Genomic DNA, 13930 nt, shown 5'->3' on the forward strand with positions numbered 1-13930 from the left:
TCTGCACCATACCTCTCTACCTCTGACCTTGTAGGAGATGCTTGTAAATCTCCTACTTCAATTTCTGTTTCATTCTTTATCCGAATTTCATTAATTACTTGCAGAAGGGTATTAAGGAAGTTCAAACGTCACAGTGTTTGGAAAAGAGCCAGTGTTTTTCTAAGAAAAAATACACAAATCAAATGATCAACAGTAGCATATACTTCTGAAATGAATTACTGCATCTTGTTTTTAACGGATCCATCTACATCTTGGAACATACCTAGCAGCAGTAAAAGTGCATAGATAATGTGTCTCTATATAAACACACCCTATATCACATATTGTTAGTAATGTCTAAGGTAGTATGGCAGGGGTGTTCCTGAAATCTGTGTCATCAGGAGTGAATGAATGTACTTATAGGGAAAACAGCCTATCTATCTCAACTCTGTATTTCATGTGCGTACCATATTCCTCCCACATTCTGCAGCTTTCTGACTACCTACTCCCTTCAGCCAGTAGCTTTTGCTCCTTTGAGCTTCACTGGGGTCGTCTCTGTTATCGAGTGAGAATTGATTTAGTGCACTAATTTTTTTAATCCTTGAAAGCTGATACTTCTTTCTTTTCTTTGATGGTTTGTACACATTGTGAGCAGAAGCTTTGCTTTATTAATACAGTAAATATTTATTTTCCTTCAGTCCTACTATTTGTTGCATATGCTGCTTTTGAAACTTTGGAGTGAAATTTGTAAATTGGTTTATAAAGCACATAAACAATCAAACCTCTATAAGGTGATGATAAATTTGCTTGTTATTGGTCCGTGCACTTTTGCTATGTCTTGGTTATTGATACACTTAAATAATAGGAACATTTTGGAAAAATGTAATAAGTATGGTATTAATAAATTCATTTACCTACTGCTGGGGTCTAGTTTTAGTGTAGGAGCTTCTCAGTCAGCCATCCTGGGTTTGATTTTGGCTGTACTATGAATTTAAGGCTGGTTTGCCAGTCTGTAACTGGATGCACTCCAGCTTAGGAACTGGAATCAAGAAGACAACTGTGATAAAATCCTGCTGTCAGTCATCCCAGAAATGGATCTTCATATTTTACCATTTAAATTTTACATGTCATAGTAGCACAAACTCTACAGCCTCATAAGCTAACAGTGGTAATGGTGGTGATTACTATTTTAAGAGGAGGTACAACTGGGCAATCAACCTCACTGTCACTATTCAGAAAGTGGTAGAGGTCCGCCGATGCTTTAAAGAATGAAGGTTTCAGCAAACGAAGGGAAGTGCCACAAGGGCGTGAAAATGAGACTCCTTAGACCTCGCAACTAATACTGCCAGTCAAAAGCGAACAGGGAAAGAAGAAAGTGAGGAGTCTAACACAAGAAAGTGGGCAGTGCCAGGCTCTCTTAGAGGTCCCATGGTCGTCAGCTCACGTCCCAAGCTTAGACCCCCTTAAGTCCTCATTGTAGTCGCCTCGCAGGGGATGCCGTGGATGTATTCTACTGCGCCCATCGACGGGCATTTTAGCAGAAGAAAACGCCAATAGTTCTGCATTGAAGTAACAAGAACACACGTAATTCTAATAACTTACCATATTGCTTTGTGAAAGTGATCTATGTTATTAGATTGGGATATAAGATCAATGTACTGGTACCAAAGATTTTTATGTAGAATTTGTACGTTTATTCTGATCTAGAAAGCCAAGTATAATGGCCGAGAGGATTCATCGTGCTGACCACACCTTGTAATCTGCAGGTTTTTGGGTGGAGCAATGGTCACTTGATAGGCCCAGGCTCTCCAGGGCTGTTGCGCCGTAGGGTTTGGGCTTGTACATTCATTATACAATTTTAAGAACAGTTAAAACTATAAAATCATTTTTTCCCTTTCATTTGAGGAGTATATAGGGGATAATATTTTTAAGGCAATAGAAAACACAGCAGAGGCCCTACTGTTTGCAGTGGACATAGCAATATAGGGAGAAAGTGAAACGGAAGTACATGAACAAGTTAATGTACCGTATAGAATCAGGTGATGGAAGAGTTTGGAATGAGAATAAGCTTAGATAAGAGTGAAACAGTAATGATTACAAGAGGTAGGGAAGATAGAGGAAGATAACAGTAAATGGAAAACCAATAGAAGTAGTGGAATGTTTCAGGTATTTGAGAATTGTAATCACAGAAGATGAGAAGATAGGAGATTGGGTAGAGAGTACAACAACAACAAAAAAGCTTTTACAAGTGGCTCGTATCCTCAAACCAAGTAGTTCCAAGGAAATGTAAAGAAGTTCTGTATATGACCTATTACATACTGATATTGACATATGCAGCATCAACATGGACAACAACAAAACATGATGAGAGTAGAGTTCAGTCTGCTGAGATGAAATTCCTTAGAGGTATCGTATGGAAGACAAGAAAAGATAGAATAAGAAATGAAGGATTAGAAAGAAGATTGGAGTTTCAAAACTTCAGAACAGGACAGAAACAAGCAGGCTGAAATGATACAGACACATGATACAAATGGGAAAAGGCAGAGTTCCAAAGAAAATATTTACAGAGAAGCTGACAGGAAAAAGACCACAAGGAAGGCCTCAAAAGAGGTGGATGGATACAGTGGAGGAGAGTATAAAGAATAGAGGAAGTAAGATAGAGGATATGGTATTCTCTTATCTACCGACACAAGGCACCTTCAAATATCATAGGACTGAGCCAGGATCAAACCTGCCAACTTGAGCTCAGTGCTGTACCGACTGAGCTACTCAGCCCAGATAAGGTAAAAGAAATATGGGAAGCACGAAAAGAGTGGTGGAGTGAGTCAACGATGGAGGTCTTGATTCATAACCCAACCCACGAGAGAAATGGAAACATGGAAGAAGAAGAAGAAGAAGAAAATTCCTTCTGCCATAATTGATTATTCTAAAATGCAGAATATTTATAGAAATACAGTCCAGATCATTATATTATTAAGTGTATGGTACATCATCACATTTAAAAGAACCAAATGCAGCACAGAAAGAGAAAAATGTTACAATGTACAGTCTAAGTTAAAAGTATAGTCCACTAATGCAGAAATCAGGAAGATAAAATCTGACTTGTCTCCTTTCTAGGCTCTAGTGACACATTTCTGTGTAATGTGCTTCACCGTCTCTCTATTGGCACCACAATTGCACTGTGGAGAGGCAATTATTTTTTTTCCATTTGAACTAAGAATCTGACATCACATACTCTGGAGTTGGCCCTGATATGGTTTAATTATATCCCATGGGGAAGATCAAGACCAGGAACCATTGTTGTGATTAATGGCATATCATGAAATGTTGGAGAAACAAATGGTTTCCAGTTGTGTGGCCATTGAAGCTCTCAGCAACTAGCCTCCCAGCAAAGGTGGATGTCTCGACCATACCCTGTTGAGCCATCCATCAGTGATGTCAGCAGGAATTGGAAGAGTTTGATTAAGATCAAGCTTATGGTATTCTCTTATCAGGCAATTGTTTCAGAAATCTGCCATAAAGTATGGTTAATTTTGACATCAATCTTTCACATATGAGGGGTGTTTAGATGACATGTTTTAATATTTTTATAGTTATTTTAAATATATACTCTCATGAACATAATTTCAAACAAGTGCTTGCAGATTTTTTGGTATAACAATTACAGTGATAGAGTGATATAGAATTTCTTGCTCCTCAAAAAAGTATTGAGGTTTGAATTGTATCTTTATTTCTGCATGTCACTGGTATGTCCTATGTTCTGTATATATTGAGTTATATGTTGTTAATCTGAAAATTAGAGGAGCGTATTTATATTCCCCTGAATTAGCTTTTTTTCTATAACATATGATCTGTATCCTTACAGCACTTTCACTGGCTTCATCTGGCCGAGACTTTGACCCTCGGACGCGAGCGTTCTCAGACGAAGAGCTCAAGCCACAGCCGATGATCAAGAAGTCACGAAAACAGGTGAGTTACTGTTTTAAACCAAGATGATTATTCCTTTCTTCTGTTTGGTACTTTCTCAGTCATTGCTGTATGCATGTCAGCAAACTTCCAGTAAAGGATGCTGAACTGAAAGTGAATGAAACTGAAAATTGAAGAATCCAGTGCAAGAACCAATCAGCTTCAATATTCTGTAGTTTATAGTTATTCAGAAAACATAAACACTTCATTGAATGTTCGATTAAATAAATTTATACTTAAGACTAGGACAACTCGTAGATGGGGACAAATTGTTACAGCTCTTTGTTGCCCATAAATGAGAGGTTTCACGAGGTAACAGCAAACTATTTTAAGACCTTCTACAACCTCAACAAAGTCACAGTTACAGGGTTGCTGATGGGCTGTACAGGCATCGTTCCAAAAAATGTTCTCCGATTTTTATGTAAGGTTTGGTCTGAAGAAACAGTTTAGGAGGTTGGCTTATAGACTCTGAAAGGCTCCCTTTTTATACGTGAAATCATGTTTACAATTTCGATTAATGTATATTGTTAGTGAATCAGCCTTGATGCGATTGTCCAATTTTTTAATAGCTAAATTTATATACAGCACTACAGAGCAAAGACTTGTATGGTATGCTTTGCCATAATGGCAACCTATAAATTGGGAAGCAATGAAAAGGAGACGGCATATAAGTCTCTGGCAAGCCCCCAACTAGAGTATAGTTCCAGTGTATGGCGGCCCTCACCAGGATTACTTGACTCGAGGACTGGAAAAAATCCAAAGAAAAGCAGCTCGATTTGTTCTGGGAGATTTCCGACAAAAGAGTAGTGTTAAGATAATGTTCCAAAGTTTTGGACTGCGGAGATGAGGTAGAAAAGAGATGAATGAATTAATGGAATAACATTAGAAGATGAATAAGTTTGAGTGGCATTTTTAAAAGTAGGAAATATCACAATATGAAGAGATGAAGTCGAGATTCAAGAGGACAATTTTCCAAATTCTTTGCAATTATTTAAGAAAAGACTAGGTAAACAACACATAGGGAATCTGCCACCTAGGCGACTGCCCTAAGTGCAGATCTATTGATTGATTGATTGATTGATTGATTGATTGATTGATTGATTGATTGATTGATTGATTGATTGATTGATTGATTGATTGATTGATTGATTGAATTAAATTAAATTAAATTATACCATGAGCTAATTTTTAAAAAGACCTTAGAGGATAGATCCTCTTAAAGTGATTATTTTCTGAACAAGAATGAGTTGAAAAAGTGGGTATCTGTGGTATTCATACTCAATCTCCCCTGGCTTTCTATACACAGGAACAAGGCTTTCTCAACAGGGCAACCCCTGCATGTCCAGCCACGTAGCATTCTTCATTCTGAGTTTGGAGCTCTTAAGTGTAAGCTGTCTAGGTGAAATGACGTTGTGTCTAGAAAACACGCCGAGTACTATATGCAGGTGCCAGTGGCATGCGGTGAACAAATTCATTACCCCAGCTGCATAAATGTTTTTAAAAATAAGCAATCGTAGCCCCACTGCACTCTCTAAAGTCAACATTACCATTTTATAAGGCTGCATTTTTTGTGGAAAGGTCTACCTGAGAAAGATCTTTCAAGAATATTTTCAACCACACACTCGCACATGCTTCCAAATTGATATTTACGGCAGTGACGACACCATCATAACTTAATCTATAGCAGATTTTAAACAATGTACTTACAGTTTCATCCGGTGACACTTTGTGATAGTACAGTCATGGTTTTCACAAAAATACACTGGGACTATTTGTTTTTAACTAAAAAAAAAACTACTTTAAACTGAATCAGCCAAATTTAACTGGTATTCTACCGTCACCGAAATTTTATAGTTTCATTCGCATACTGAGTGAACGTGCATCAACGACAAACAAGAGAAAATATTCATCACGACATATAACACATGTCATTTTCATTAAGAATGCCACAGAACTTGCAAAACCTTCAGCAATAATCCAAGAGGAACACTATAAAAATTTACTGTATACCACCATGACAGAAAACCAAATACAAAATTCTTTTACTTCGCGCTTAGCTCTGTGTTCATGCTGGGCAACCTAAATATTTTTCTGCGGCTATCGGAATACGTACTCTACACGTGCCATCAGTGAATTATTTGAAAAACTGTATAATTGCCGAAACCCAAGAATAAAATATCTTCGTTTCCGGGACAAAACCTCCTATGTCATAATGCAAAGTTATTTACCCCAGCAACACTGGGGTAGATGGGGTTCGGTGCACGCCACTGGCAGCTGGATGAAATGTATTTGAAAACAATATCTAATAAAGATGGGTTGGAAAGTTGAATATCTTCAGGATTCAGACCCAAAGAAACTGAACTGTAGTGAAATGGTGTCCATATCTTTCTCGCTCAATCATCTGAAAGCTACAGGACCAGTTGAGCTGAAATTTGTATGGATATATATATATATTAGATATTCAGTTCAAACACAGGTCTATTCTGATTTTTCAATAATTGACCATTTCAAAATGGTGGCCATTAATATGTAGGTATTTACTGAACGTGTAAATGTTTCATCCACTTGAAACCAAAATAACAGGCAAATGGTCAGTTCTGTCACAAAAGAAAACTCAGAAGGTGTGCTTAAAATTTAGTTTTCCACTGAAAATATCATAACATTTTCCTTGTTACACGTAACGATTTTGCAGAAATTATGCTTTTACAGTTAAAGCATTTGTCCAGCGCTGTTCAGGAGGGTGAGTTAGGTTGAAAATCGATACACACTAACGCAGACACTGCAGTGACACTAGTTATCATATACCTTTTTTGAAACACTCAAGTACATGGGGATGATAGTCTATAATTTCCTGAACACCTACAATCAACTATTAGGTAACATTACTGCTGCAAATCTACAACAATAGCAGCTACTACTATAATAGCTAGTCAGGAGTGGTGCGTGATTTTGTTGCAGGGTTGCACACCTTCCAATAATTTTGCACTTCATTTGTCGTCTTTTCTTCTAATGTTTTAGTTTAATAAACCTAACATGCATTTGAAAACATGTTAAAATCAACCATATTCGGTGGTTCGCTGTACTAATGCTTCATAACGGACCATCAAACACTGCTAGCTTCGAATCAAACTCAGGGGGTGTGCTTTCCTATGCCAACTCCCTAGAGGACAGCGTGGCGCAATGTACCTCAGCAGGAACGAGCCTAAGCCTGCATAGCATCAGGTAGCATGCTCGCCACTATCGGTCTCAGGGAGTTATACGAGACTAGCAAGTCCCCCCCCAAGTAACAGTTCCAAATGTCCCCGTTAGATTGCGCCACTCTGCGGAGATGACTTCATTCCTACTTTCTATCCTCTCGCAAAGGTAATTCATTTCTATTTTTTAAATTTACAAATTTCATTTATGTTGCACCAACGCAGATAGGTTTTACGGTGATGATGGGATAGGAAAGGGCTGGGAGTTGGAAGGAAGTAACCGTAGCTTTAATTATGGCACAGCCACAGTATTTGCCTGGTGTGCAAATGGGAAACCACGGAAAACCATCTTCAGGGCTTCCGACAGTGGTGTTCGAACCCACTATACCCCGAATGCAAGCTCACAGCTATGCGACCCTAACAGCATGGCCAAAATTGCTGGGTAATTTCTTTTCCACACCATACCAGACCACCCATAATACTACCAACATCTTACTTCAGTGAAAAACAGAATGGCAAATTTTCAACAAGTGAGGCAGAAGTACCTGTGCCAGGCTGAGTGGCTCAGACGATTGAGGCACTGGCCTTCTGACCCCACTATGGCAGGTTTGATCCTGGCTCAGTCCGGTGGTATTTAAAGGTGGTCAAATGCGTCAACCTCATGTCAGTAGATTTTCTGACATGTAAAAGAACTCTGGCACCTCGGCGTCCCCGAAAACTGTCAAAAGTCGTTAGTCGGACGTAAAGCCAATTACATTATTATTAAGAGTAACTGTAGTTACAGTGTATAATTAGCCTCTTATTTCCTGGGTTATAATTGCCAGATATATTACAGTTTTAGTAGGAATGTAGTTCATTACTTAATGACAATAGAGTTTCTTGTTATTTCTGTAAGCTATAAAAATGTGACACTGAAAATGTTGGTGCAACACTCAGCTTCAGATACCACCAGCCACCACTGCTAGTAGTACTTTTCATATACCGGTAACATATCTGTGCAGATCAGTTATAGTTTCTTCCTAGTATGACCCAAACCAAAATGGCAAAACCTCGTGAAAGAATTACATTTGAACTCATTGTACATGGCATAAAACAGAGAGACTGTCTTATCTAGTACCGTGAAAGCTTTAATGAGAATGATTTGTCAAAATAGAGCTGTCTGCTTCTTGGACTGGAATCTTCAATTTGTTTTCAACTTTGTTGCAGAGATGTATTAAGGTGAATTCCATAAAATAAATGCCTTTTTTTGAAATAAAATTTCAATGAGACAAGGCTCTGAAGATGTAGACAATATATAAGTTCAGTGATTTATTACTCACTTGACAAATGATAGCTTCATTGATCTCTAGTGTTTTATAAAACCTCTTTCAATTTTTCTGCAATATCCTTTAATAGATCTTTGTGGATATATAGTTTTAATGAATGGTGTTATCATTCAGAAGTTGTGAGAAATTTGTGCTCTTAATTGAAACCATGGTAATTTCACAAAGTTCAAAAACTAGTAAAAATTGCCACGTATATGGAAATGTCTTATTTGATAAGTTGATGTTTTGTTTAGTGAAGAATGGTTGCCAGGAGATAACAGTGATCTGCAGTGTCATAGTTGTCTACGCTTTTATTAGTAGGAAAGAGAATAGGAATACTGCAGTAGATTGCTTCACTCCCTTGATTGTAGCAGACCGAACTGACTGTATGAAATTGTTATAAAGGAATATTGTATGACTTCGTTACTTGTAATTTTGAGGTGACTCAATATACAATTTTTAAATACATAATGTCTTTATGATAACAGTGTCTTTCTTCTGTACTTTTAAGTATTTTAAGGGAGTTAGTTTCAGTCAGATTATCAATACTTTTCCTACGTAGCTTTTTATTATTACCTAACCTTAGGTTCTCTTCCTTTCTTTGCCATGCACTTTATGGGCTAGCAGAAATTCCTCTTCATTTTGAGTAAATTAGCAGCGAGCTTTTGTAAGTTTTAGCCTATCTGTTCAGTCTTATGCCTTCTCATCTTACGTTGCATCTCTTTACCACAACAACTTTGCAGAATATCATAAGGTACTCAATAACGCTATGTTCGAGGGACCCTCACTTCAATTGGATGAGAATAGCCAACAGTTTCAACCTGAACAGCAAGTGGTCTCTTCTATAAATCTTTGTGATCTGTCTTGCATCACACACTGTCTCTGGATTTGATTTGCCTCAAAGAGGCTAACAACAAACCGATAAGTTATGAAATGCATAGCTATATCCTCTGTAAATGGAAAAAAGAAAAATTTTCTCCTGTGTCAGTGTGAGGCCGATAAGACTGCTCAGCATGTCATCTAAGATTGTGTCCTAGAAGACCCTAAAACATTGTAATTTTCTGTTCTAGACATATGTCAGGATTTACCCGCTAGCTGTTTCCAAGGAAATCAACTGCATATATAAACAGCTGGTGTAAGAGTTGGTAGTAGTGATTATTGTTTGAAGAGGAAGTTTAACTAGGCAACTATCCCCTATATAACACTAAACAGACAGGGAAAAATGGAAGGGGTTCGACACTTCAAAAAATGAAGGTATTGGCCAAAGAAAGACAAAAACCATGAAAATTAAAGACTCCCTAGGCCTTGGGAATCTAATACCGTCAGGGTTAGAAAAGAACAAGAGTTGACCAAGCGAGGTTGGATAGGATAGATGAAAGTGAGGAGCCCACCACAAGTAAGTGGAAGCAATGCCAGGACTCAGCTAAGGGTCCTATGGTGGACAAATCACTTTCCCAAGTTAAGAACCTTTGGAGCCCCTTTTTGTCACCTCTTATGAAAGACAGGGGTTACTGTGTGTGTTATTCCTCTTCCCCCACCCACAGAGGGTTAGGATAGGTAATGAAGAACCTGGCACAAGTAAGTAGAAGCAATGTCAGGACTCAGCTAAGGCCCCTGTGGTCGCCAACCCACACTCCCAAGTTCAGAGCCCCTGGAGCCCCTTTTAGTCACCTCTTATGACAGGCAGAGGCTACCATAGGTGTTATTTTACCACCCCCACCAACAAGGGTGAGAGATAGTCAGAGACGTTTGCAACGGAAATGTCTACAGAAAAAGTTGACCATCAATAATGAATGAATAATGGCTATGTCCTCAAGCCGTACTTTGTACTGTATAATCCAACCTTAAAGGAAACACAAAGATTGTGTCGTGGGCAGTGAAGGGTGGAAGAAGGGACGTAGTCTATTTTTATAACACCTGCACGAGAAAACCTGGGCTATATCCTGGGATTTGTTTTGAAATATTTCATCTCCGTACAGGCCATGAAGGCCCTTGGAGTGGTGGAAGGTAAAGGCTTCCACTATTCATAACCTCGGCACTTGATGGGGTAGAGTGGTTAGCTCTACGCCCGGCCGCCCTTGCCCCCAGGAATCAACCTGGTACTCATTTTTGGTGTAAGCTGAGTGAACCTCAGGGCCATGTGCACCTCTGGAAGTGGAAATCTCATTTCTTAAATTTTACGACTTCCTGATGGGGATACGAACCCACGTCCTTCCGGGCGAACCGAGCACGCCTTTACCGCCTCGGCCAGGCAGCCCCTTTTGAAATATATCACACAGGAAAAATACATATGGCAAATGGAGAGATTGGCGATTTAATTAATATATCTGCTGCATTATACAGTGCATATTCACTATTAAAATAAGTCATTTAATTCTAGATCAACCTTTGTAGATCCATGTCATGGTCACTGTAAATAGACACTGTTTTATAGGAAAAGAAATATGACTAAAGTGTACAGGAAGACACCAGCAAAAAATTAAACCACAGAGGGTTAAAAGCTCAATTTAAAATAGTAGTTCCTTTCTTTTCTTTGTGTGTGTTTGCTAGTAGAATGTACTGTATTGTAATTTGTTCCTTTCCAAACATATTTCCTTATATGAATGCTGGTGTTGTGCTGTAGGCATTGCAGCTGATTTTCCAGTTGAGCTTTACAAGCATGTGTGTATGAATATTGCATTTTCAGCATGCTGTACAGTACATCAATGTAAAATAAATCCCTAAATACGTATTGTATTGCTTGTAAGATTCTTGTTCAGTGAAACTGTTGAACAGGGCTGTATATTTGCAACAGCATGGCAATGTATCAAGCTTTAGATGTGTACTGTATCCAGTCATATATAATAATGTGTCTTGACAGCAAGAAAGCTCTTTTGACTCCACTCTTCATGCTAGTTTCCCTTGCTGTGTGTAAGAATGTGTTGCATTTAATTCCAACATTGGGAAGGGAAATATTTATAGATGTTAAAAATACCAAGATAGATGTGGATTTTGTCATTATCACTGCTGAGATTGCATGATATCCAACATCTACTGTGGATGGCATGATGATAATTCATTATATGCTTTTCATGTCCCGTTCTAAGGCTGACGATGTGACAACCATGGATTTGGTTCATTTAACACAGTGGATGTGTTTTCATTATGATGGAGATTTATGTCCCACAGAGACTTTGGCTCTAGAAAACACATCCAACTTCCAATTGATGACTGGTTTCGATATGGACATTGGGCAGGTTTGTTTTACTTTGAATAGAGTTCAGTAGATTTTTTGTTTTAGAACAAATGGATAAAGCTTCAGCTTGTGGCTTGTGTTCGTTAAATAAAATCCACAATAATTATATAGAAAGGCAGCTTAAATTATTGTCGACATGTAACAGTTGAGTATGAAAGATCCAATACTGGTGGCTAACAGTGCTTGAGTTTAAAGTGAAAAGGCTTTAGGGGGAAAGGATAGATGTTCTTTGGTAGGTAAGTTCCACAATATTAAAAGATGTATAAGAAAGCAGGACTATGCTTTAAATTTTCAAAAGATATCGCACAAAACCGTAATAAATTAGTGATTAAATGTACCTTTAAAAGACAACACCTTACTGAAAACTTCAAAGAGTAGTGGTGGTTGGAAGCCATCCTCTATGAATACTAAGCAGAGGGAAAAAATGGAAGGGGTCTGACACTTCAAAAAATGAAGGTATTGGCCAAAGAAATACAAGGTCCACGAAGGGCATGAAAAGAAGACTCCCTAGGCCTTGCCATCCTAATATCGTCAGGGTTGGAAAGGAACAAGAATTGACCAAGGGAGGTCGATAAGATGGTGGTGGTGGTGATTATTGTTTTAAGAGGAAGTACAACTAGGCAACCATCCTCTACATAACACTAATCAGAGGGAAAAATGGAAGGGATCCGATACTTCGAAAAATGAGGATATCGGCCAAAGGAAGACAAGGGCCACGAAGGGCGTGAAAACGAAAGACTCCCTAGCCCTCGCAAACCTAATATCGTCGGGGTTGGAAAGGAACAAGAATTGACCAAGGGAGGTCGATAAGATAGATGAAAGTGAGGAGCCTGGCACAAGTAGGTGAAAGTAGTGCTAGGACCCTGTCGTCACCAACCCATGCTCCCAAGTTAAGAGCCCCTGGTGCTTTACCTCAAACAGAAAGGCTGGCTAGACAGTCAGAGAAATGGAAGTTAAGGAGGTTAGGACAGGAAAAGAGGAAATAGAAATGAAGAAAAAAAGCACAGACATGTCTCAGGAAACAAGAGGGAAGCTTTGTTAGTCTTGCCCTACTCCGAGGCCGATCTAGCGTGGGTAATCCTGAGCTGGTACAGTCCTCAGTGTCAACGAGCACATAACCCCCCACACCGACATCAAGGGCATGGTGTCCCTAGAGGGGGCAGCCCTCAGATCCAGGTAAAAACTTGGAAAGTAACAGTCATTTAATATTGAGATCCAGCTACTTTAGTAAAAGTGTAAATTGAAAACGAGGGAATACTCTACTGAACATTTTGAGGTAGGGAGCTTAAGGTCTGAGTAACCAGCTGAGATATGGATGTAAACATGTCTATCACTATTGTTGGTAGATTATTTACATTTAGTTTTTGCATTGTTTATAGTTATTATTGAGTTAACGGTCCACCACCGTAGCATAACGGTTAACTCTATTTAGCTGCCATCCTTGGTGACCTGGTACTGCCAGAGATTTAAGAATGGCAAGAGGGCTGCTATCTGGCTAAAATAATACACGCAGCTCACCTCCATGGGGTGGTGGTAGCGATTATTGTTGTAAGAAGAAGAACTGTACAACTGGGCAACCATCCTCTATTAACACTTATCAGAGGAAAAATGGAAGGGGTATGAAACTTAAAAAAATGAAGGTATCTGCGAAAGAAAGACAAGGGCCACAAAGGGCATGAAAATGAAATATTCCCTAGGCCTTGGAAACCTAACTGTTGGGGTTGGGAAAGAGCAAGTGTTGACCAAGGGAGGTGGTGGTGAGTATTGTTTGTTTTAAAAGGAAGTACAACTAGGCAGCCATCCTCTATTAACATTAATCAGAGAGAGAAATGGAACAGGTCTGACACTTCAAAAAATGAAGGTATCTGCGAAAGAAAGACAAGGGCCATGAAGGGTGTGAAAATGAAAGCTTCCTTGAGCCTCATAACCTAATATCGTTGGGGATGGAAAAGAACGAGAGTTTATCAAGGTAGGTAGAATAGGATGGATGAAAGTGAAGAGCCTGACACAAGTAAGCAGAAGCAATATAATTACTCAGCTAAGGGTCCCATGGTCGCCAACCCACGCTCCGAAGTTAAAGAGGCCCTGGGGTCCCTTTAATCGACTCTTAGAACAGACATGGAATACCGTAGATGTTATTCTACCATACCAACCTCTCATTGGGGGATCACCACCAAGAGCCTATCCCAGTTTAGTATCAATGGCTGTGAGTTGGATGATATTTCCAGTGAGAATTTGGGCATACTAGTCCA

General features: G+C 39.0%; 1 protein-coding gene across 1 annotated transcript in view; it reads left to right on the forward strand.

Moving 5' to 3' along the window:
* The window catches only part of LOC136871770 (thyrotroph embryonic factor), a 260775-nt gene that overhangs the window by 238220 nt on the left and 8625 nt on the right, over window positions 1-13930 (forward strand). Inside the window, exon 4 of the mRNA XM_067145345.2 lies at window positions 3845-3948. Coding sequence (XP_067001446.1) covers window positions 3845-3948 — 104 coding nt within the window. The remainder of the gene's footprint in view (window positions 1-3844; window positions 3949-13930) is intronic.

The sequence above is a fragment of the Anabrus simplex genome, chromosome 1 (assembly GCF_040414725.1).
Source record: "Anabrus simplex isolate iqAnaSimp1 chromosome 1, ASM4041472v1, whole genome shotgun sequence".
Classification (NCBI taxonomy): Eukaryota; Metazoa; Arthropoda; class Insecta; order Orthoptera; family Tettigoniidae; genus Anabrus; species Anabrus simplex.